At 42.3% G+C, this 25,098-nt stretch overlaps 2 protein-coding genes across 7 annotated transcripts; one reads left to right on the top strand and one right to left on the bottom strand.

Moving 5' to 3' along the window:
• Positions 1–515: 515 nt before the first annotated feature.
• On the bottom strand, positions 516–25,078 carry LOC119658821 (zinc finger protein ZPR1). 4 transcript variants are annotated; one of them, XM_038066550.1, is made up of 5 exons: positions 24,868–25,008; positions 24,120–24,771; positions 7,387–8,256; positions 813–988; positions 516–755 (listed from the first exon to the last, which is right to left on the bottom strand). In XM_038066550.1, exons 2-5 carry the CDS (start codon positions 24,171–24,173, stop codon positions 551–553), a joined length of 1,305 nt encoding a protein of 434 aa, XP_037922478.1. In that variant the 5' UTR covers positions 24,174–24,771; positions 24,868–25,008; the 3' UTR covers positions 516–550. The 4 variants fall into 4 exon arrangements, with proteins under 4 accessions (XP_037922478.1, XP_037922477.1, XP_037922479.1 ...); XM_038066549.1 differs by lacking the exon at positions 24,120–24,771 and having other exon boundaries at positions 24,868–25,078; XM_038066551.1 differs by lacking the exons at positions 24,120–24,771; positions 24,868–25,008 and adding an exon at positions 12,410–12,488.
• On the top strand, positions 15,195–17,522 carry LOC119658820 (cytochrome P450 4d1-like). 3 transcript variants are annotated; one of them, XM_038066547.1, is made up of 8 exons: positions 15,195–15,332; positions 15,489–15,709; positions 15,787–15,984; positions 16,068–16,244; positions 16,306–16,375; positions 16,428–16,743; positions 16,808–17,048; positions 17,107–17,522. In XM_038066547.1, the coding sequence occupies exons 2-8, from the start codon at positions 15,559–15,561 to the stop codon at positions 17,451–17,453; spliced, it is 1,500 nt and encodes a 499-aa protein (XP_037922475.1). In that variant the 5' UTR covers positions 15,195–15,332; positions 15,489–15,558; the 3' UTR covers positions 17,454–17,522. The 3 variants fall into 3 exon arrangements, with proteins under 3 accessions (XP_037922475.1, XP_037922476.1, XP_037922474.1); XM_038066548.1 differs by having other exon boundaries at positions 15,234–15,332; positions 15,529–15,709; XM_038066546.1 differs by lacking the exon at positions 15,195–15,332 and having other exon boundaries at positions 15,359–15,709.
• Positions 25,079–25,098: the final 20 nt, after the last annotated feature.

Raw genomic sequence — 25,098 nt, 5'->3', positions numbered from 1 at the left:
TAAAATAAAGTGTTTATCCAAACGGAGATAGCAGGGACAACCCTCCTCCCCCCTTATCCGAATCAACGCCATCGATAAAGAGAAACCAATAGAATACTATCTCCTCTTTGCGAAATCGTAATCAGGAATCATTTAGGTATATCTAGTAACAAAGCGCCCTACTTTGACGAACTTGACATACTTAAAGGAAATTATTCTGGAAAAAATTGTACATTTTGTCATCTTAAGGACGAAATAATTGATAAATGGGGGTCTTAATGATTTAGAACAGTTGGCGGCATAACACTAGGGCCGTAACGTTTGAGGAGCATCCCCAGTAGCAGATAATTACACGCTACCAGAAAAATAAAGGTGTGGAACTCACTGGTTTGTAAATGAACCACCTTCTGTCGTACCCGTGCTAGTTACGACCATATCTACAATTCTGTAAGAAGTTTAATTTGAATTCAACTAAATACTTGCTTCCTGAAAAATATAAAATCTGTTTGTATAAAATTTCAAAATTTAAACAAAACTTCAAAAATAAATTTATATTTATTTCATATATCGACTATGAATAATTCTCAGTATTAATGTCGTTAAGTCCTAATTCTTCATTCTGATCAAATGTCCGAGTATATTTAGTAATAATAAGACCCTCGTCCGGTGTGTCGTCCTCGTTCAGGGATTGCACGTAACTATTTCCAGCTGGGTCATCTAATATTAAAGTTGCTTCACGTTTCAAGTTGATTATCTTGGATATTTCGTCGGCGAACCTTTAAAGATATGGAAACATTACACAACCTGAAATACACTCTGCGTAGCATACTTACTTCTGAACCTTATTTTTTGTCACTTCGTCCTGTGAATCTTTGAACAAGAATGCATTCTCCTCAATTTGATCCCGCATTGCTGTCAAAATACCTTCGGCCGTTGTAAAACGTCCCCCTAGGGCACTAGCTCCTACTTCGCATTCCAATTCGGGAATTTTCATGCAACACGTTTCCGACTGAAATTAGTAGGTTTATGCAGAGATGAGTATCCAATAGATTGTCCAAGTTTTAGTGGCATCGAGTGATATTAGATATTGTTGGGAAATATAGAACGAATGTGATTAGATGAATTAGTGTCCCTAAATTGACACCGATTCAATTCACGAAAGCCGAAAAACGACAACCAGTTTTGCGGTGCATTGGCTAAGTTCGTTAAATGTAAGCCTTTCAATCTCATTATCTGGGGTTTCAACTTCGGTTACGTCTTATTCCGGTTTGTATTCGATTTACTGCCGTAGTACCTTGCTTCATCTTCATCATCACCGTCGCACCAACTGGTGTTCGGTCTAAATCTGCCTTAGTAAGGAACTTCAAACGTCCCAGTTTTGCGCCGAGGCCCACCAAGTCAATATTCCTAATAGCTGTCTGGCGTCCTGACCTGCGTCATCGCTCCTTCTGAGACACGTTTTCTTTTACTGTCATCCTTACCTTGGTGTAATTGGTCGCCCCCATATTTAACCGATTCGGCCGTAATTCCATCGGCTCCTGGCGACTTATGGTTTTTAAGCCGATGAATTGCACGGACTGTTCCTTCTATACTTGGTGGTGGCAGTATTTGTCCGTCGTCTTGAGTTCACTCCAATATGCCCATTCTATCGGTAATCAGATTTCCCTCTTTGTCTCAGCAGGATGAGCATCGAGGTGCACAAGCCTTCATCCTGCTGGTAAAACTTGTGCTCCTGGTGCGGTTGCTCCCTGTACTTTTCGATTTCAGGACCTGTTGGTTCTCCCAGGCTTCCTTTTTCCATCTGTGAAGTCGCTTCTTCGCTCGCCGGAGTTCGTGATAAGTCTCCGCGGGTGCCCGCATCCTTTCAGAATGCAATATTACTATGCAGCATTCTTCCGTTCCGTTGCTAGCTTACATTCATCGTCAAACCAGCCGTTCTGACTCTTTTTGCGACCAAGTATGTTAGTGGCCGCATTTATGATAACGTTCTTCAGGTGGTTGTGAAGATCATTTGTTGATGCTTCATCTCCAGAACATCTGTTAGCTGCGGTTATTGCGGCATCCATTTCCCCCTTATAGGTGATACTGTGTTGTGGATGGCCTCAGTGTTAACTCTCACCCGGTTGTCAGAGGGGATTCTGGCTGGTTTTGTTATTCGAGCTCAGAGCATCATGACAACGAAATAGTGATCCGAGTCTTTATTGGCCTCCCTATATGTTCTGACATTCATCAAGGCTGAAGGGTGGTGGCGTTCGATCAACACGTGGTCAATTTGGTTGAAAGTGGTCCCGTCTGGAGAGGCCCACGTTTGTTTGTGGACAGCTTTCCGCGCAAACCAGGTACTTCCAACAACCATTTCGAGTGACACTGCTAATTGAATAATCCGCAGTCTGTTATCATTTGTATTTTGGTGTAAGCTATGGCAGCCAACCTATCGCCTGAATACGGGCTCCGTCCCTACTTGGCTGATAAAATCCCCAAGTATGATTTTGACATCATATCTGGGACAGGCTTCGAGGGTTCGTTCTACTTCCTCGTAGAAGGTATCCTTCTTCGACTCTGCGGTCTCGTCTGTAGAGGCGCGAACGTTAACGAATTTTATATTTCTAAATGTTTTCAAAGCCAATAACAATAGGTTTCATGTTTTAGTTGATTGAGAAATCTACTCCGAGCACATGGTTTACTGGATGGCCACTATAATATATGATGTAGTAACTCTTCTCAAAGAAACCAGTCCCTGTCCAACGCATTTGCTGCAATGCTGTTACATCAGCCCTATATTGGGACAGGGTATCGGCTAGCTGCTTGGCAACTCCTTCTCTGTACAGGGAGCGCACGTTCCATGAAAAAATGCGCAAATAGTTATTCCATTGGTGTTGCCGGGTTCTTCGTTATATTATCAGTCCAGCCCGAGGTTCCTATTGTGACAGATCCACATGTATGACAAATTTAAATAAGCCATCGCAAAGTGAAACGTGTAGATAAAATATTTGGGTTGGTTTGTGTAGGTTTGCAAGCGCTTGCCACCAACCCGATCGAGTATCAGTTTTTTGGACAAATCAAAAGAAATTTGTTTGCCTACTCAGTAAACACTAACCCACTTGATGGCGAGGATGTTTAGATGTTTGGGGTATGCGGCAAGTGCTAAACGTGTGGAGCCGGCAGTAGATTGTTACAATAGAACTAAGTGTGGTACCGATATTTTCGACCAATTGGGTGGGAATTATTCTTGCAGTTCTTCCTGGGCACGTTAGACCAAGCGAACATGAATCCTTCCAATCTGTATAAGTTTGTACCAAACAATGAGTCTTCGAGTAGAAAGCCAATTTCCTAAAAAGAACTTTCGTTGTGTTTTATCATACCGGAATTCCAAACCCGCCTTGAAATGCTTCCATTGCAAAAGGTAGTTGTCGAATATATTCGTCATATCTTGGGCATTGATGAAATGAAAGCGTTGCTTTCTTTGTCGCAAAACTAACTATAGGTAGAGGCCCAAACATTGTATTTCATGCTGTTTGTTTTGATTAATAAAGTGATCATCAGGTACCAAATATTGAGTTTTCACTCATTTATACACATTTTACGACTACTTTTTATGTGAACGAGTGACAGTAGGTATCTCCATTTTTTAATAAATATAAAAATATATATTCAAAATATATTTCCCATAATATTATAATTGTTACTTCCCGTTGAAGAATTAACGTAGATTCATGTTTTTTTCTCAGATTTCCTAAGGCACTTTTATAATCCCAAAACAAGGCATGACGAAAACGACCCAAGTGGGGGCCTTAAAGGTGCTGTAGAGCCGTAAGGGCTTCAAGGGTTAAGTGTAATAATAATGAAACTTGTAGTGATTCGCGTCTTGGGCGAGTTGCCTAAAACGTAGCGGGAGGAATGGTTGGGAAATTGTGGCATTTAGATTTGGACAGTGCGTGTGACGGTGCCCATTAGATTAAAAGCCTCTGGTGAAAGCGCTCTTCTAAGAAACTATTCTGTGCTTGAAGAATGTTCGGCTTTAAGTTTCATTATTCCTTTTCTGCAAAGTTTTTTTTTTAAGTTTGCGTAAAGACAATCAATAGTTTTCCACAGTAATACTCCAATGGGTTGTAACATGATTTGATCAAAGATGGCACGACAGGAAAGCAAAAGAGGGATCGATATTAAGTAAGCTCCGAAATGTCAAGGTGAGGTAGGTAGCCCCAAATACCCCGCGCCTCAATGTCATCAAAGGTTAGGTGGGTACTTCCCCTGAGGATATGATCCGTCGTGGATCTTAAATCAGCTTGTCACTGTGTACTACGAAATTTGGACTTCTGTTTCGTCCACTTGGATGACATTCTGGTCGCATCCACCGAGTCCGAGCATTTGGTCTCCATGACAATGTTCTATTTCTTAACGTTGAGTGCAGTTTTTCCAGTAGCAGGTGAAATTTCTAGGCCATTCCATTATTATTGGCGGCTTACAACTAGACCCAGACATCGGACATTCAACATGCGTCGAGTAAATATAACTTCGCCGCTGACTATCTATGTGCTCCAAGATCTCCGAAAAAGGACCCATTTATCTCAGCAGCTTTTCGTAAGGAAGTGTTTCGCTCGGTATGCGATTTTGCACATCCGACACTAGTCTCCAACGTGCAACTGCAATAATTGCCTCATCATCATTAATCGGTTTACACGGTGGCCTGAGGCAATAGATCTAAAGGGCATTACAGCACAATTATTTGCTGAGGCCCTCTGTCGAGAATAGATTCCGCGCTTTGGTGTTCCCGCCGTAATCATCACAAGCCAGGGAATGCATTTCAGATCTACTCTCTTCTCGGAGCTTAAAAAACTCCTTTGATTCAAACGCCGGCGGAAAAACGTATGCCATCTGAAGTCGAATGGGATGCTAGAACATTGGCATCGAACGCTGAAGGCAGCCGTTATGGCGTGAAACGAGCCGTCCTGGTCAGAGCTCTTGCCTTTCGTTCTGCTTGACCTTTGTACAGGCGTTCGCGAGGAAATTGCTTCCAGCCCTCCTGATCTGGAGTACAGCGAGAACCTACGACCTACGAGCTTGGAGAGATCGGATTTTGTGCTGAAGGCCCTGGTGCGGGAAGCCATTCCCAAATTAAAGCCGCCATCTTGTTACGCACAGCCAGCGTTCCATATCCATAGCAACCCCAAAGGTTGCACCTTCGTTCCGATGAGGATTAATGCCACCCGGAAGCGGCTACAGCCTCCATGCTTTCAGTCTGAGCGTCGGTGACAAGCCCAAGATTCTTGGACAGCCTGTTCTTCCAGGAAGCAGATGGCACACAGAGTGAACGCTGTGTACGCTACGATGGTTCCATTTATACATAACCCGTAGTCTATATATACGTTGACTATATCCGACATTCAATTCGATGTAGTACTGGCATTTTATTTGTAAGAGAGTAGTCATTTCACGTGAAAGAGAAGTTGCCTCTTTCGCGTCAAATTACCACTCTCTATAAATAAAAATAAAACTAGGTAGCTTTCTCCTACTACAATATATTTTAATAGTTAGTAGATACGTATTTCGAGACCTACTTACTCTCTTCCTCATTACTTAAGCTACCGATGTAAGTGATAATCAGAGAGTTCTATCTCGGAGGAAAACGATGAATGAGACAAAACATTCTCGTTAAATTCCAATATTTTTGGCGTTTATGAGATGTGGCGTTACTATGATAAACAGCGTTGTCTTTCTTATTGCTTAATTCTGGACACTTTTTGCTAATTTGTATCTTAATGTATCTAATTGAAACCGTCCTTGTCTGAATTTATTATTTCGTGGAGTGGCAATAACTCATAGTATACTATTTCCTTCCACTGCTACCAAATGCAAAGCATAACCTTCTTATTACGAGGACGGTTCAATAAATCACCATTTTTCCAAAAAATTTTCTTTAGAAAGATACACTTCTGCAAACTTTCCTGCCTTTTTTTAATTTCTCAAAAAAATAGGATTTGCTGAACTCTCCAAAGTACACCTCTGTCTTGGCGATGACTTCCCCGTTTGAGCCAAATTTTTTTCCCGCGAGCCATTTCTTCTTAGGGAACTAGAAGAAGTCGCAGAGAGATTGGGTGAATAGGGCGATGCGGCAGCAATTCATGCAGCTTGGATGCGACAAGTCCGAATGAAAGTGCTGGTGCATTATCGTGGTGAAACAGCACCTTCTTTTTCGCCTTTGCCTCCTTCAATTTTTCGCCAAAGCGGTCCAATAATACACTGTATTATTGTACAGAGATCATTCTTCCTTCCTTCTTCTAAAAAAGCTCATGAGGATGACGCCGTTCGCATTCTAAAAATTCGTCGCCATGACCTTTCCGGCCGACGGAACCATCTTCGCCTTTTTGAAGCAGATTCACCGGGAAAAATCCATTGTTTTGATTGTTGATTAGTTTCTGATGTATAATGATGAATCCAGGTTTCATTCACGGCGACAACTCAGCGGAAAAACTCCTTCGGATCTAACTTAAATTGTTCTAAACACTGCTTTGAAGTTAACAGCCGCATCCACTTGTTGTCCACCGTGAGGCCGACAATTTTTTCATCGCCAACTTATCATGTAAAATATTAATTGCCATTCCGGTCGACACACCTATGGCCTCTGCTACTTCGCGCACTTTCGTTCGTCGATCAACGAGAATCATGTCATGGACTTTTTGAATAATTCTCTCGGTAACCACATTTGCCGGGCCTCCTGGTCACTCCTCATCAAAAACGGATGTTCGCCCAAGTATAAATTCGTTGAACCAATATCCAACTGTGGTCATAGATGGCGAAGTGTCCCCTTAAACAGCATCCAATTTTGCTTTTATCTCTTCACATTTTCCTTTTTCCATCTTAGCGAAAATTACGAAACACGTCTTACTCGAATGGCTACCAAATCCAAACCAACCTGTCAATCAGTCTGAAATTTGTTCTGCAGTCGTCTTTGGCAGCACACGATAACAACACCAACGCCCTCTGTTGTCAAACAAGGGTACTTATTGAACCGCCCTCGTATGTCAATCAAATATTAAAATATCTGTCTCCATCTGCCAGCCCACTTCCCCTATTCCACAATAATTTCCTTTCCACGTTATAAAGTATCCACTTCTCTTTGAATGTTGTGATTCGATCCAACAATAGGTCGTATTCGTCGCGTTGTATATAAAATCGCTGAGGGAAACGCCATCAATATGATTTAATTACAGTAAAATCGTGTGCCACCCAAACGTCAAACTTATTTTTGGAAAACATGACTAACCATTTTTAATCTCGCTGCTCCTGAGCGAAACTTAGCAAACCATTTCTGGTACATTCTTCCCGCATTTGGCACATTTCCTTCGAACTTGTTTCCCGGAGGCTCATATCGAATATATATTATAAGCAATGAAAATGAAGACTTACCTTCAAAACATCCCGGGTTAAATCTTCTCTGTTGCTGATTTTCAACTCAAATATCGTTCCATAATCCTCAATGCCACCCCCTGATTTCACTTCATTCGTCTTGCACCCACAAACTTCACAAAGCGTCGCCATAATGATTACTTCCTTAAAGTGTGGAATATTCGTAACTTTCATATTAGTTTCACACGGTGATCCACAATCCGGACAGTTCGTAGGAAATTGCAGAATTTCATTTTCCAATTCTTCAAGGGGCCAAGCACCTTCATCGATTGGCTTCAACAGACCCTTCTCTTCTGCCTTGTCTTTTTCATTTTTATCTGCTACTTCTTCACTAGTATAAATGCCCAGATTTTGATCCTGTTCTTTGGATCGAATTATATGAACTGTCTTCAAATGAGGATCTATTTTCGGTGCACTGAAGTTCTCAATGTGGCTATTACCAGTGATGTCTTCTATGATTACGGTAAATGGTTTTTCCACAGACTTCAAACTTCGAAGAGTCTCCACAAAATCTTCTATTTGCTTCGCAACATCAGGATGGTCTTTACGACGTTGCTCCTGATCCTGCTCCAGTCCGGTTATTGCACGTTCAATGATACCCTCTACCGTTGTTACTTCACCTTTTTGTGATTGTGAAGGTATTTCGAAATTTACTTCCGGAATTTGAATGGAGCTGTAGTCGGATTTGACAACCCGTCGATTGAGGTCGCTCGTTGTGGTTACAGTGAGAGTGAGCCGACAACCTTTAGGTTGGATTTCGCCAGCGGATTGAATCTCATTGTTTTCATATCCACAATGCTCGCATTGAAATGACATCAATACGACTTCCTTGTAGAATGGAATTTTTGTGAGCAGCAGTCGAGTTTGCCCCTGAAATAGAAATAATATGTTACATAATTGACTGGAAATTCGAATGTTTACTATAAATTCAAAAAAAATATACATAATTATTCATTAAATAACGTTATTATCCTCTAATTTACGCAGACATTCCATCGAAACTAAGTAAATTAAACTGAAGTGGCAAGTAAGGTGTTTTTGAATGTACGATCGTTCTTAGCCAAGTTCATGGTTTATTTATTAGCCCTCTAACTCCGCTAGCCTACCTAAAAGGCCATACAGAGTACCACTTATAAAGTACGCATCCTATCAACTCTTGCATATTGACCTGAGCTGACTCTATGGGAATCCTCTCAAAACAGTTCGTCAATCACTTTACATCTTATTTGTCTCAACAAATTGCAGCATGCCGAGTAGCCACTAAACGAATCAAGTGGTGTTTGGCTGACTTGACTGCTGCAGTGAGGGGAAAAAGAGGACTAGAGCTCGCCAAAGGAGTGTTGCCACGGAGTGCCTGGAACTCTGTTGCGAAAACAGTTCCTTGTTGGATGCCAAGTAAAGTGCCCATAATTTACTTGAAAATCATGAAATGCGCAGTTGAGTTCAAACCACCTGTCCAGAGAGATTGAATGATGATTTTGCCCTAAACAATTATGAGTGCCACAAAGCCAACAGCCTGGCCTTTTACTAGGCACCCATCACTAAGTCGGCGGTGATATCCACTTGAAACAGAAGCTCCTTAGAGGCGGATCTCACCGTAAGCCAAGCGCTGACATGGGACATTGGCCAATAACCAACTCGGTATCCAGCCTTATTAGAAGATCGTCAACGTAGTACGATGAAAGGATGGCAACTTCAGGTTGTCCATTGCGAAGTCGGGGCTTCGTTATGAGACCCCAAACATGGCTCCCACCTCCTAATAAACTCGCCTGTGACCACGGATCGGAAAGTACTCGGACTAAATGTCGATATCCAGGCTTACAAATATGATAGGCTTCCGCCGTCGTCAACAAGACTACTGTATAGTTATAGGTGCGGCAGAGCAGCATATGATGGTGCCTTTTGAAGTTTGGACTGGTCTAAGGAAGTTGAAGCGGAGTCTCGTAGCGCCTCAAATTTCTGGGTCACAGTCATTTTGTCCAGCCGTTGACTTATCCGATGGGGGCCCTGGCAAAACGAATGGGAAACTGGGTCCCTTATGCCAAAGTAGACCGCCTTAATTTGCACTCCATTGATGTGAACCAGTTGGTGGTCAAAGGGTAGTATAGGTCCCAGGGCGAAACGTGGATTGGTACCCACGATGGAGCATAAAACCTGGGAAATGCCTGCTGAACCAACACCAACAGCTCTACTACCAAATCCTATCTCCACCTCCACGGGGTGACCGCTGGGAACTCTTTCTTAACGAAAAGCTGCAGATGGAGAAGGATGAAGGCAAGTCTCCCGCGCCTAAAACCGGAACAAATTGTACCAACTGGTCCTCCAGGTTGGGGGTTGGGTAGGGCTGGCAACCATACACGGAAAACAACTTGTTACGAAGCCACAACAGGAGCCTCGGACTGGACGGATTATTCAACCACGAACCCGGCAACGACAGCGGAATAATGATTTGCGCATTTTCTCATGGAACGTGCGCTCTCTGTACAGAGATGAAGCTGATGAGCAACTAGCCGATACCCTGTCCCAATATAGGGCTGATGTAACAGCGTTACAGGAGATGCGTTGGACAGGGACCGGTTTCCTGGAGAAGAGCCGCTACACCATATATTATAGTGGCCATCCAGTAAACCATGTGCTCGGAGTAGGTTCCTTAGTCAGCCAAAAAATGAAACCTGCTGTTATCGGCGTTGAAAACATAAGCGAACGGCTATGCACTCTGCGCTTGCAAGGCAAGTTTAGAAATATAAGCCTCATTAACGTTCACGCCCCTGCAGAGGAGACTGCAGAGTCGGAGAAGGATACTTTCTACGAGGCAGTAGAACGAACCCCCGAAACCTGTCCCAGATATGATATCAAAATCATACTTGCGGATTTTAACAGCCAAGAAGGGAAGGAGCCCGTATTCAGACGATACGTTGGCTCCCATAGCTTACACGAAAATACAAATGATAACAGACTGCGGAATATTCAATTAGCAGGGTCACACGAGATGGTTGTTTGAAGTACCTGGTTTGCGCGCAAAGCGGTCCACAAACATACGTGGGCCTCTCCAAACGGGACCACTTTCAACCAAATTGACCACGTGTTGATCGAACGCCGCCACCTCTTAGCCTTGATTAATGTCAGACTATATAGGGGGGCCAATATAGACTCGGATCACTATCTCGTTGGCATGGTGCTCCGAACTCGAAAAACAACATCACCTAGAATCCCCTCTGATAATCAGGTGGGAGTTAACACTGAAGCCATTCACAACACAACCCCCCGCGACACCTATAAGAGGGAAATGGATAAACAGAGGACCTGGAGATGAAGCATCAACAAATGATCTTCACAATCAACTGAAGAATGTTATCATTGATACGACCACAAACATATTTGGTCCAAGCCGCAAAAGGAGTCGGAACGGCTGGTTTGACGATGAATATAAGCTAGCAACGGCACGGAAGAATGCCGCATACCGAGTAATGTTACATTCTCAAAGGACGTGGGTACGCGCGGAGACTCATCACGAACTCTGTCGAGCGGAGAAGCGACTTCATAGACGGAAAAAGGAAGCCTGGGAGAACCAACAAGTCTGTGAACTAGAAAAGTACAGGGAGCAACCGCACCAGGCGCGCAATTTTTACCAACAAGTCAGTCGATGGGGTGAGTACTTTGATGAGCTTCTGAACAACCAAAACATCGGCGAGTTGGAGGTCCCGCCAACTGAAGACGACGGACAAATACTGGAACCACCAAGTGTAGGGGAAACAGTCCGTGCAATTCATCGGCTTAAAAATCATATGTTGCCAGGAGCCGATGGAATTACAGCCGAATTAGTTAAATATGGAGGCGACCAGTTACACTAAGCGGTTCATCAACTTGTGCTCAAGGTATGGGATAGCGAATCAATGCCTGACGATTGGCAAGGTATCCCAAAAATGAAATTATCGCCTCATGCAACACGGTCTCAGATTGAATCTGAATAAAACTGATTTTGGCCGACCAATCCCCATAAAACAGACACAATTACTGTCAACGGGACTGACCTGTCCAGAAATGACCCATTTTAATACCTCGAGCCAAAGCTATCAGCCAATAGAAAACTGCGCTATAAAATTGCTTCACGCATTAATGCAACCTGGATTGTGGCGTTCCACAACTGGTTTTCTTTGTGATCGACGTATCAACGAACGTCTCAAATCTAAAATTTACCGCAATGTCGTCTCTCCTGTCGCTCTCTGTGGTTCTGAGTGTTGGCCTACTATAAAAAACAATGAACGACGTCTTGCCGTAATGGAGACGAAGATGTTGCGTTGGACGAGTGGCATGACACGTTTTTATCATATCCAACTCCGATCGTGGAAAAATTGCGAGAGAGGTGTTTGATGGTATGGTCACGTAATTCTCACTCACGACAATTCACTTGTCAAGATTGGTCTGAACATCAAAGTCGATGATAAACAACCAAAAGGCCGACCGAAATAACGGTGGCTTGATACGTTCGATGGGAATTTAAAAGCCTCGAGATTGCATCAGATTTGACATTTGATAGGGCCAAATGGCGAAACCGATTATGACGAGTCGACCCCGAGTGTGAACGGGACAAAGGCTGAAGAAAAAGAAAAGTAGCCAGTGGTGTTCCACGTGAAACACTCCATAAGGTGTTTATATGCAAAATTTGTAATTTTGCGTAGTTACATCTACGCATCTAGACCATAGTACATCTATCAAGTAGTATCCACACTCAATGAACCGGACTTGCGAATGTATTGAGGAAGCTTATCCGTACACATCATAGGCACTAAACCAATTGTAGATACTACCAAATGTTGAGGGCCTATGATGTGTACGAATAAGCTTCCACAATACATTCGCAAGTCCGGTCCATTGAGTGTGAGTACCGCCTATTGATTACAAACAATACAATTCCACACAAATATCGAAACCGTTTGAACCACTGTTGCGTTTTCAGGAACTAGGCATCCCTCGAACTACTTTTCGACACATTACTCGCAATGATTTGAAGATGTTTACATACAAAAAACTAAATGACTCAAAAGCTTAACTCAGCTGATTATCTGCGGTGCTGTAAACAAACATGACGGCTAATGATAAATTATCAGGTCTTTTTCTTGTGAAGTCTCTCTTTGAAGTCTACCCCAAAAAACTATTGAGTCTAGTTTAATCGAACGACGTAATGGAAAATGCTGGCCGTCAAGGTCAGATGCGCTTGCGCAATAGCATTTTTACAAAGTAGTTGGAACAAATTCCGTCAATTAATATAAATTATTATCCAAATGAATAACAAAAAAAACAAATGATTTCGCTTCCCCCTGCCAACCCAGCTCGACCACTGATCCCCTCCGCTTAGAGAAAAAAAACTTACTGTACAAAAAAAGACACGTTTTAATCAGCTATATTACACCATAAATTGTTATTAACGATAAAACAAGTTGAAAAACCGGAAGCTAAACGATTCAGATATAAAAGGTTTTGTGTTTCCCTATGTGAGGAACGATGAGTGCATAGCAATTCCGTGTGTACATAGTAAAGAATTCAATTGCCCTCTAATTTTTGAAAAGCCATTTACACAAACAATTTAATCTGGAACGCTCTGTATTGATAATAGTCAAAATTATACGCTTCAGTATGAGTTCAAAATCATTAGCAAATGTGAAGAAGTTAGCCAACACCAGATACAAAAAAGGGCTACTGGGGAAAAGTAGATTCTTCACAAATGGATTTTTAATATTTCACTCGAATGTCAATTATTCTCAATAATTATGACATCTAAATCTTATTTGCATTTTGACATTCGCACAAAATTGATGTTTGAATTCCTATAACTTTGATACTAATAGTTGAATTTCCAACTTGGCATGCATATGCGCGGTTCTATCCTCTATCTACCGGTATCCGGTCTAGGCTTGCCTTAATAAGGTACTCCAGACATCTCGGTTTTGCGCCGAGGTCCACCAATTCGATATCCATAAAAGCTGCCTAGCGTCCTGGCCTACGCCATCGCTCTATCTTAGGCAGGGTCTGCCTCGTTTTCTTTTTCTACCATAGATATTGCCCTTATAGACTTTCCGGGCTGGATCATCCTCATCCATACGGATTAAGTGACCTGCCCACCGTAACCTATTGAGCCGGATTTTATCTACAACCTGACGGTCATGGTATCGCTCATAGATTTCGTCGTTATGTAGGCTACGGAATCGTCCATCCTCATGTAGGGGGCCAAAAATTCTTCAGAGGATTCTTCTCTCGAACGCGATCAAGAGTTCGCAGTTTTTTTTGTTTAGAACCCAAGTCTCCGAGAAATAAATAAGGACTGGCAAGATCATTGTCTTGTACAGTAAGAGCTTTGACTCTATGGTGGAACGTTTCGAGCGAAACAGTATTTTTAAGCTGAAATAGATTCCGTTGTCTGTCAACAACAGTGCGCGGATTTCATCGTTATAGCTGCTATTGGTTCGACCCTAGATGGGAGAAATTTTCAACGGTCTCAAAGTTGTAGTTTCCTATCTTCATTGTTTTCGTTTGGCCAGAACGATTCGATGTTGTTCATTCTTTTGGTCTTGACGCTGACGTTGCCACCATGTACTTTGTCTTACCTTCATTAATATGCAGCCCAAGATCTCGCGGCGCCTGCTCGATCTGGATGAAGGTAAACTGTACATCTCGGGTTGTTCTTCCCATGATGTCGATATCGTCAGCATAGGCCAGTAGTTGGGTGGACTTGAAGAGGATGGTGCCTCACACATTTACATCGGCATCGCGAATCACTTTCTCCAGGGCCTGGTTGAAGAGGACGCATGATAGGGCATCCACTTATCGTAGACCTTTGTTGATGTTGAATGGTCTCGAGAGTGATCCTGCTGCTTTTATCTGGCCTCGCACATTGGTTAGGGTCAGTCTAGTCAGTCTTATCAATTTCGTCGGGATACCGAATTTTCTCATAGCCGTGTACAGTTTTACCCTGGCTATGCTGTGCAACTGATGTCCATATTCCATCAGTTTTTCCATCGCTTGCCGCAGAGAGAAAATCTGTTCTGAAGTCTCATTGGGATGGGCCAATGATGTTTTGGGCGTATGGGGCTATCCTGCTTAGCAAGATAGAGAAGAATATCTTATATATGGTACTCAGCAACGTGATATCTCTATAATTGCTGCATTGCGTGATATCTCCCTTTTTCTACCGTCTATGCTGGTGCAAAATTTAGTACTCCTAGGAGCAACTTAAGAAGGTTCTTCAGTAAACGTAAAAAAGTTGGTAATATACTATTATTAAGTTTATTTGAGCAGATATCGAAATGGGACATATTTTGAGGCCTAGATTTCATACAAGCTCATGACCCCGAATTTTTTTTCAGATTTCTGGGTGGGTTTGTTTCCGAAAATGAGTTCTGTCTCACTGTAAATGTACATATTTTGGCTCCTTATCTGCAACTTACGCCAAAACTGAAAGCTGTTTGTGAAAGTACTATTCGAGACCTTTCATATGATACCACACACGAGTACATTAGGTAAAATTTTTACATCCTCCCTTGCATGTATGTGGAGCCCCCTTTAAACTCCATCTAAATTTATGTCACTCACTATATGCGTGGAATTTCATAGTTCTCATATGTCCACGAAAGTTGGATTGGATCGGTGTAGCCGTTTCGGAGAAAACTGCTCGTGACAGACAGACTGACGGCAATCAATCGATTTTTCAAGGTTTTGCTTTACACAAAACCCTAAAAACACTATACAAATATTACAAAACATTGCAATTCATCCCCCCCCCTTAATTAAACCAATACAGTAAGTTATAGGTAGTACTGCGATTCAATTCAGCAGCCACCTTATCAGCAATTAGAGACAAGCTTAGAACCTGTTGTAAAGCAATTCATTTCATCTGAGATCACCCGCCAGTGTGCTAGCGTTTAGAAGTCCAAAATGAAGATATAGCTTATGTATGTACAAATAATTCTCTCTACGGCGTGCGCCGGACCTACTCGCAACTGTGTGCCGCGGTTACTTTGTCATTCTTATTACATACAGATAATAACTCGCATTATCGATAACATAGCCGACACGCTCGTATGAATTTATTTATGTTTTTTTAACAGAAATCTAGACATCTAACCTGTGGCGCTCGTCTCTTATAAGTTTCAGTAACAGTTTGACCTTCTCATCGTCATGTTGCTGCTAGTTGTGCTGTTGTTGTTTATAGTGTTGATTTTTAGCCTGAAGCGATTCAAGCGACGCTACGACGTTTCATCACGAATACCAGGTCCACGTTCATGGCCTATTATAGGATACACGAGATTCATAACAGCTAATAAAGAAGGTAATTAGAGGCATTCTAACCTTAATTAGAATCTTCAACATAATCATTATTTGTGGGGGCGTAATTAATATTTTCAGAATTGTTTAAGCTTCTATCCGAGCTGCAAGAACAATACGGTGGCCTTTATAAAACTTGGCTATTTACTGAATTGTGGGTCATAACGAGTGAACCAGAAATCGTGGAAAAAGTTCTCAACAATCAACAGCAATTTGTGAAATCGGACGACTATGAAATGCTTAAACCATGGCTTGGGACTGGACTTTTGATCAGTGAAGGTAGGAATTTGTAAATCAAGCAGGAGATGTATTCAATCAACCAAGCTATATGGGGTTGGCTCATTTCAACTAAATTCTTTTAGGGAAAAAATGGTTTAGTCGACGTAAAGCAATAACTCCAGCGTTTCATTTCAAAATTCTGGATGATTTCGTTAAGATATTTGAGAAACATGCCGATGTTCTAGTAGAGAAATTTCGGACCCAACAAATCATCGATGTGACGACTTATTTTCCTCTCTACACTTTGGATAATATATGCGGTGGGTCTAGGCTGTGTACTCTATTTTCTATCTAATTCTTATCAACGATGCTATTTCGCAGAGACTGCCATGGGGATTGAAGTAAACTCACAAACCAATGGAGAGTCGGAATACGTGAAAGCAATTCAGAAGTAAATTGTAAAACCTAAAATCGGAGTATATCCCAGATCATTATATTTTCAGCGTAGCCGAAATCTCATACAAACGAATGTTCAATCCGCTCTTGTGGTACAACTTTCTGTTTAAATTAACTAGCCAATCGAAGACATATTATTCCAGTCTAAAAGTGGTACATGGTACCACGCAGAGGGTAATTGAGAAAAGACGCGAATTTCTAGCAAATAAAATTGACTCAAGTGGCAATGATGAGACCCAATTTAATGAATTTGGGAGGAAATCTAAAATGGCATTGTTGGATGTACTTCTGAAGACCACAATTGATGGAGAACCTTTATCCGACGACGACATACAGGAAGAAGTCAACACATTTCTGTTCGCAGTACGATTTACCATAGTTTTCAATTCGTCTTTCCTATTTAAACTCGTGACATTCTACCTTACAGGGTCATGACACAACCTCAACGGCTTGTGGTTTTCTACTGTACAATATCGCGAAACATGCCAATGTACAAGAAAAACTTGTCACCGAAATTTTCGACGTAATAGGAATGGATAAAACCCTTGATATTACAATGGCAAATCTAAACGACCTTCGCTATTTGGATTTGGTCGTAAAGGAGTCTTTGAGGTATCACACAACAGTTCCCATCGTTGGCCGTCAAATACTTAGCAACACAGAAATTGGTAATTTATTATCAATAGTACGATTATTATCCTTTTATTGACTTTTACACTATTGCAGGCCCCTATTTACTTCCGGAAAACACAAACCTCTCCATAAACGTATACGGTATGTGTCACAGTAAGCGCTTGTTTCCAAACCCAGAAAAATTCTGGCCTGAAAGGTTTGAAATCACAGAAAGTTCTGAGAGAATTAACCCATTTGCTTATATACCGTTTTCTGCTGGTCCGAGAAATTGTATTGGACAGAAATTTGCTCTACTGGAAATAAAAATGATGGCTGTGAAAGTATTACAAAATTACGAGATATCTGTGGCGAAGCCAGACGAAGAGCTTGTTTTCTCAATTGGGTTAACGTTGAAAGTTAGCAACGGCATTAAGTTGCGCTTCAAAGAAAGAATTCTTTAGTTTGTATTTCCTTTTTTTCAGTTTATGGGATGGTTTCAAAAATAATAAATTTCTGGCACAAAGATTTGAGATTCGTGTAATTTATTTTTCTATTTTCGTCGCGATGCGTCGTAAGTTCAATGTTTTACGCTACAATTATTATCGATCTCACGCATCACTAATAAGAAGAACTAAAGAGGAATTTTGATGCTAGGGCTCCAGTATCAGTAGCGCTGTCGAGAAAAAATCCGAGATGGGGCAAAAATTATGTGGACCTCCTTTTTTCATTGAAATCCAGATCCGGAGGGGATCCCCTCTTTCGCAGTCGTCAGGCCTGAAGATCAGATATGCAAATGAGGTAAAACAGAAGTGATAGCAATTGTGTTAGAACAGTTGCTGTTCTCCACTTTATTTTTTTAGTTCTAAATCTAGAGAAATTAGAAATGATGAAGATTCCTCTTTTATGGCGGATTCAGCCCTTCTGGAAGGGGTTAGAAGCCGGAAGCAGGAATGAATTCGTGCGGTCAAGCTATCGTGTGGCAGCGAATTAGCGCGCCTTCCTTCGGCAACAAGCGTTACGAGCGAATCATCTGGGGTACAGTAATGGTCCTTAGTTAGTTAGTTTAGTTAACTGGGGGGAGCCGTAGCTCCGAGCACTCAGGCCATTGTTAGGCCCATTGTACTATCCCCGTAAGTTGCCTATTCAATTGCTTCTCCTACGGTGTTCGCAGGCTTTAGCGAATCTTAGAACATTCTCCAGAGGCAAAGAGTGTGCAGATTCTTCATTGAAGAAAACCTTGCCAATGTGTCTTTGTCTGAGATGTGAGGATGCCGGGCAGCTGCATAAAAAGTGCAGGGCCGTCTCCTCCTCCTCCTCACATTGGCTGCACATTGCCGAAACCACTACCCCAATCTTTTCCATATGGTAGTTTAAGGAACAGAGTCCCGTCAAAAGCCCTACTAGCGTTTTCATGTCCCACTTCTTAAGGGACAACAAAAATACCGCTCTAATGGCCCTAGGCTCTTTCACAAGGATTTTCGCTTACCGGCAAAAGTCCAAATTTCTCCACTCACCCTTCAGAGTAGACTTGACAGCAAATGGTCTGATTCCCAGAGCTGGTTCAGTCTGTCAGCCTCCTCATTACCGGCGGTGGTAGAGTGCCCCGGCACTCACATCATGAATGAATGAATGTTTTGTTCAGTCGGCCAAGTTTCAGCAGCACCTGATGACAACTCCACACCAACTGGCTTGATATGTTATTGTCATTTAGTGCTGATAATGCCGCCCGACTGTCAGAACAGATTCGAATGGTGCAACCCCTCCACTTTTGTCGCAGACATTCTTCTGGCATATATCTTCGCCTGGAATATGGACGTCATTTTTCCGAGGGATCGGGCCAGTTCTATAATCTGATTCTCCGAGAACACCCCTGCGCCTGATCCATCCTCCAATGACTGACCCGTCGGTGAAGATTATTTAGTCTTTAATCTGAAAAGACTCATGGCCATTTGTCGACCATTCTTGTCTTTCGATGATTACGACAGTGTATGTTTTTTCAAAGACGAATCTGGAAACCATATGATCGGTCGGCATCAGGGCTACTGGATGTTTTTCAAGGAATTTACAGATAGACGCATGACCGTTTGATTGGCCGCCTTTCCACGCCCCAATGGTATCGAGCCTATATGCGTCGTTGGTCGCTTTCCGTTTCACCTCAAAGTGAATGGGGGGTAAATTTAGGATAGCTTTAAGTGCCGCAGTCGACGTAGTATTCATTGCTCCAGTAATACTTAGGCAACCAAGTCTCTGAATCTGCGTTAGCAGCTTCCTGCTGTTAGCAAAGTTCAGTCTTGGCCACCAGACGATGCATGCATACATCAAAATGGGTTTTATTATGGATGTATACATCCAGTATATCCGTTCGGGTGAAAGTCCCCAGGTCTTACCTATCGCATTCCTACAGCACCAGAGCAATCTGCAGGATTTCTGATATTGTTCCTGGATATGATGCTTCCACGTTAACTTGGAGTCGAAATGTACTCCTAAGTACGTGACTGTTTGTGCCAGCTGGACTTCCGCTCGCTAAAGTGGGTAGCGTATAGCTGCCCCACCTGACGTTCCTAGTGAACATAACTAGTCCAGTCTTCCTAGCGTTCACCGTGAGTCCATTGCGGAGGCACCAGCAGTGGATTACATGCAGAGTTGCATTCAAGCGTTCACATACTGTGTCCGCAAACTTCCCGGTAATTATTACGGCTAGGTCGTCTGCAAATGCTTGCGCGAGGACTTTTTGTCCTCCAGGAGCCACAGCAGGGTATCCATTACCAAGAGCCATAACAGTGGAGAGAGAATCCCTCCTTATGGGCAGCCCCTGAGACATCCTGCTTCAATATACTTCTGGCCGACCGATATGTGAATTTTTCTCCACTCTAGCATGTGAAGGATCCAACTGATTAGCAGCGGTTCGATTCCATGCTGTCTTGCTTCCGAATGTGTAGACCCAGGGCATCCATTTCTTCTATTACTAGCGCAGAAATGATGCCATCCGGACCTGCAGACTTGTATCTATGGAACGAGTTAAATGCCCATTTCACTCGCTCCAGTGATACTACTTTGAATGCCAGATTCGTCTCTCGGTTGAGGGCTATATGCACCTGTTGGCCCCGAGATTAGATTTTGGATGCTGCCTAGGAAGTGTACTTCAAGCAAATGGTTTGCCGTTTCTTTATCGCTTTCTGTGTACTTCCCATTCTGTAAACGTAAATAACCCAGGTTCTGGCTACTTTCTTTGACCAGAATCCGCTTCAGCTTTGAGGTTGCCTCAAGAGAGTTAGTCTCTTTGCAAAAGCGTCTCCAAGATGTTCGTTTAGAAGATTATATTTATGCTCTTCTTTAGAGCCTTCTGTGCCTCTTTATAGCGATTCCAGCTAGTGCCTGATTCACCCTTCAGAGCAAAATTAAGGAGCATCCTTGTCGTTCTCTTCTGTTTTGCCAAATCCGAGTTCCACCATGGTGTTTTACCCTTCTTTGGCATCTTGAGCAGACAGCTTTCTTCGAAAACTTCTCTCATGCTAGTTGTGATCATCTGGGTTGTCTTCTCAATTCCAGCAATGGATTTGATGCGCTTCCCAGGGTTCGTGACTCGGGCGGTCAATTCTATTTGATACATCAGGCAATCTGTCTTCCTCGGATTCCGAAATGGAGTGGGTGGAAGTGGATCCATGCCCATAACGAAATCAATGCGTCTGTGATCCGAGAGTGTGATATCATTTGATACTCTCCACTCTGCTGATACTCTCTCCACTTCATCATCGTAGTTGTTATCGGTTGTGATTCTCGACCCTAGATAGGACAAATTGTCAACGGTCTCAAAGTTGTATTCTCCTATCCTTATTCTTCTTCGTGTTTGACCAGTGCGGTTTGATGTTGTTGATTGATTCGTCTTCGATGCTGACGTTGCCACCATATATTTTGTCTTGCCTTCATTGATGTGCAGCTCAAGATCTCGCGTCAATCGCCGCCTGCTCGATCTGGATGAAGGCAGTTTGTACGTCTCGTGGGGTTCTTCCCATGATGTCGATATCGTCAGCATAGGCCAGTAGTTAGGTGGACTTGAAGAGGATCGTATCTCTTGCATTTACCTCAGCATCACGGATCACTTCCTCGAGGGCCAGGTTAAAGAAAACGCATGATAGGGCATCCCCTTGTCGTAGACCGTTGTTGATGTCGAATGGTCTTGATAGTGATCCTGCTGCTTTTATCTGGCCTCGCACAATGGTCAGGGTCAGCCAAGTCAGTCTTATCAATTTCGTCGGGATACCGAATTCTCTCATTGCCGTGTACAGTTTTACCCTGGCTATGCTATCATAGGCGGATTCAAAGTCGATGAAAAGATGGTGTAACTGTTGTCCATATTCCAACAGTTTTTCCATCGCTTGCCGCAGAGAGAAAATCTGATCTGTTGCTGATTTGCCTGGAGTGAAACCTCTTTGGTATGACCAATGATGTTCTGGGCGTATGGGGCTATCCGGCCTAACAAGATAGTGGAGAATATCTTATAGATGGTACTCAGCAACGTGATACCTCTATAATTGCTGCACTGTGTGATATCTCTCTTTTTATGTATGAGACAGATAATGCCTCGTTGCCAATCATCAGGCATTGATTCGCTGTCCCATACCTTGAGCAGATTTCCTTTTTATCTACTTAGATGACTTTCTGGTCGCTTGTTCCCCAATTCTGAACATTTGTCACATGTTGAGTGCATTTATCAACGCCTCCTTGAAAATGGCTTGACTGTCAAGTTTCTCCAACAACAGGTAAAATTTCACCCCACCCAAATACGTTTAAAGACCTTAGAAGATCCTTGAGTATGGTAAACTTTTACCGTCGTTTTCTGCCGACAGCCATTCACCACCAGGCATTACTGAACGTCTTCCTGTCTGGTCCTAAGACCAAGGATCTACAAATGGATCAACGAGTAGGAATAGTTAGTGGACTAAACGTCCCTATGAGAATAATGAAGTCCAAAAATTGGCAGACGTCACAAGTATAACGAGACGTCTGAGTGTAATTATACGGTGTTTCCAAGTCTTGCACTTGTTAGCACCGATGAAGGCAACAAGTGGTTCCCGATATCGGTATTTGCAAGAATAAATATCCACACCAACGAAAAAGAAGCAACAATTTTTTTGTTCTTATTTCAAATGACGGGACGGCTAAAAAGAGTTGAGCTGAATGACTTATTATCATAAAGGACAGATTACCTGAGAATTTTGTTTGAAGATTTTGCTAAACAGTGAGTTGCATAGTAAACCCGACCAAGATGGTGAGGTTGACCGCAGGATCTCCTCGTCGTTGCAGTTACATAATTAGTCAGACTGATTGTTCAAGTTCTTTCTAAGAATGAACTGGTTATGGAAACAAGTCCGAAACACTACTTGATAATATTGAACACTTTCACTCGCACATATTGGGGATATTACTACGCAGTAGAAAATATGTCAGCGCTATACCGATATAACATTCGCACAAAGGATATATTTAGAAAAGTCACAGATTGTATGATATCCCGATTGCCACCAGATGTAACCTCATAGATATTAGAGTGTATGAGGTTACTATTATCAAGACATGGCTTCCCACCAAATGATTTATATAAATCGCTTTCTAAAAAATAGAGGGGAGCAGCTGTCATGTACTCGTCGCTCCTCTTCTTCTTTTTCTTCAACCTTTGTCCCTTTCACAAGTATTCGCCATTTTATTTTATCAACTGGCTGATCAGGATGTAATCGCGAGGCTTTTAAATCTCCATCCAGCGTATCAAGTCACCGTTGTTTCGGCCTGCTTTTTAGTCGCTTACCGTTGGCTTCGATGTTCAGACCAATATTGGTTAGTGAATTCTCGTTAGCGCGAATTACGTGACCATGCCATCGAAAACGCCGCTCTCGCAGTTTTTCCACGATCGGTGCAACCCCATATCGATCGTGGATATCCTCATTTCAATGCAACATTTTCGTCTCCATTACCGCAAGACGCCGTTCATTATATTTTATAGTCGGCCAACACTCAGAACTATAGAGAGCGGCAGACGGATGGCATTGCGGTAAATTTTAGATTTGAGATGTTCGCTGATAAGTCGATCATAAAAAACACCAGTTGTGGAATGCCACTTCATCCAGGTAGCATTAATGCGTGAAGCAAATTCATTACGCAGCTCTCCATTGGCTGATAGAATTGATCGGAGATATTTAATTCGCTCAGTTCTGGGCAAGTTACTGAAGCTTACAACACTGAGCAATTTAAATATCTCGAGTCAATAAATAAAGTAAACGCTGCACCTTGCCTCACAGTTCTTACAGAATCGATATGGTAAATGCTTGCTACTGGGCATCGCTTATTAGAGGAACACTGAACGGAGATACGCGGGAAAGGAGGCAAACATTCAGTGTCTAACTCAAGATATTAACGAAATTTGGTGTCTTGAAAGGCTGACTGCCTAGCACCTAGTGCATAGGATAAATAATATTCCAACATTAGCTTAAATTGTATTATAGTAATTTAGATCATTATAAAAACCAGCAATCCACCTTATAGAATAGCAAAAATATTTTACATGTCAAAGATATCTTCCTCAAAATCTGCAAATACTGAACTAAAATACCAAAAAGGATGAAAACAACCGTTGTAATTGCACCGGAAACAATAGAAACTTGTTGTGTCTATGACCTTGAAGATTGGATTCGGTGAACTTTCATTAGCAAAAACTTAATCTTAATGGCACATTCTGCTTCAAAAGATATCGGAATCCACTCGTCTGGTGAGAGCAGAGAAGTATATCCGCAAAACGGCACGTGTGATCGCGATTAAACCGCCATCATGTGCATTCTAATGTATATAAACACATGTTTTCGAGCTCAAATAGGCTTCTTCTCACAAATGATTCACACTGATGCGGTGACGATCGACGACCGACATGAAGGTCACTGACTAAAAGCCTGAAAGCATGCATTCCTTTCTGAATCTCTGAAGTCTCCAACTTCCGGTCTCTGTCGCATAGTTGTGAATCAAATTTCATATTATCCAAGAATAGCCGAGCAATAGACAATTTCATGCCTTCAAATAAGGTACGAAGATGCAACGATGAAGGGCAATATGAATATATATAAACATGGGACAAAAATTACCTCTAAACTGGCAAAGACATGGCCGTGGCAACATCTAGCAAAAAACGGGTCCATCCAAAGGCACTAATTAAAATTAATGAATAAATGCACAAATATTAAACTCTTTAAGATGATCACGAATTTGCGATTTTGGCTTGAAATCAGAAATAACCGCCAAACCATCAGACACTACAATGGGCGGAAGACTATCTCGTGAGTGAGGCAAAACTCTAGCCAGCTCTGGGGTAATTACATTCCAAAGAAAACCGAGCAATGTTTACATATATAAATTACGTATATTTGGCTGAAGGAATGAGGCGGAATCGGTAAATATGTATCACTCGCCTTTGGCAGAGGGTAAGACTGACGCAATATCCAATTTTTTGTAATTTCAAGAAATTCTTGGCACCGCATCGGCTCAGGTAATTAGAAGTGAACATTTGTTTTGGGAAATTCTGGAAAGAGTGCAATGACAACACGCGTGTTGGATGAGTCGCTTGCTGAGTTGACCACGACTGGAAGAGTAGGTCACCGAAGCAAGTTCCGGAGCCGGACGCACTTTTCTGCACGTATCGCCTCAATCTATCCGAAGTGGTGACGTACATTTTGCAACTGATCAAAGGAGAGTCACAATGCCTGCTGCAGTTGCCTTGATTGACATGCATGGCTACTCCTGTAGGGAAGTGATACAGCTTTTTCATAGAGTAACTGATCAAAATCACATGAACGAATCTACACCATTGTCACGTATGAAGGAAGTTCTACTCACATTTTTGAAACAATTCATGCAAACGGATTCAATGGTTGTCGCCTCTGGATCTGGATCTTCGGCTGTTAATTCACGGAATAATGGTTGATTCGTAGCCATAATACAATATAATTTCGATTTTACTCCACAAACTGAGGAAACACGTTTGACGATTTGCGGTTAGCGATGGACTTGTGCGTTCTGTCAAACGTGATGCTGTGTCCACCGTGTCTTTTATGCGATGTAAATGTC

The sequence above is a fragment of the Hermetia illucens genome, chromosome 6 (assembly GCF_905115235.1).
Source record: "Hermetia illucens chromosome 6, iHerIll2.2.curated.20191125, whole genome shotgun sequence".
In the NCBI taxonomy this organism is placed as follows: domain Eukaryota; kingdom Metazoa; phylum Arthropoda; class Insecta; order Diptera; family Stratiomyidae; genus Hermetia; species Hermetia illucens.
This window is presented reverse-complemented; position numbering and strand designations above follow the sequence as displayed.

Bases quoted from the DNA above. Each gene is read 5' to 3' on its own strand.
- LOC119658820 (XM_038066547.1), top strand. From the start codon at position 15,559: ATGTTGCTGCTAGTTGTGCTGTTGTTGTTTATAGTGTTGATTTTTAGC. The intron at 15,710-15,786 runs GTAATTAGAGGC...TAATATTTTCAG, and splicing joins CATAACAGCTAATAAAGAAG to AATTGTTTAAGCTTCTATCC. The intron at 16,744-16,807 runs GTACGATTTACC...TCTACCTTACAG, and splicing joins TCAACACATTTCTGTTCGCA to GGTCATGACACAACCTCAAC.
- LOC119658821 (XM_038066549.1), bottom strand. From the start codon at position 24,966: ATGGCTACGAATCAACCATTATTCCGTGAATTAACAGCCGAAGATCCA. The intron at 8,257-24,867 runs GTGAGTAGAACT...TTTCTATTTCAG, and splicing joins GCATGAATTGTTTCAAAAAT to GGGCAAACTCGACTGCTGCT. The intron at 756-812 runs GTAAGTATGCTA...ATATCTTTAAAG, and splicing joins ACAAAAAATAAGGTTCAGAA to GTTCGCCGACGAAATATCCA.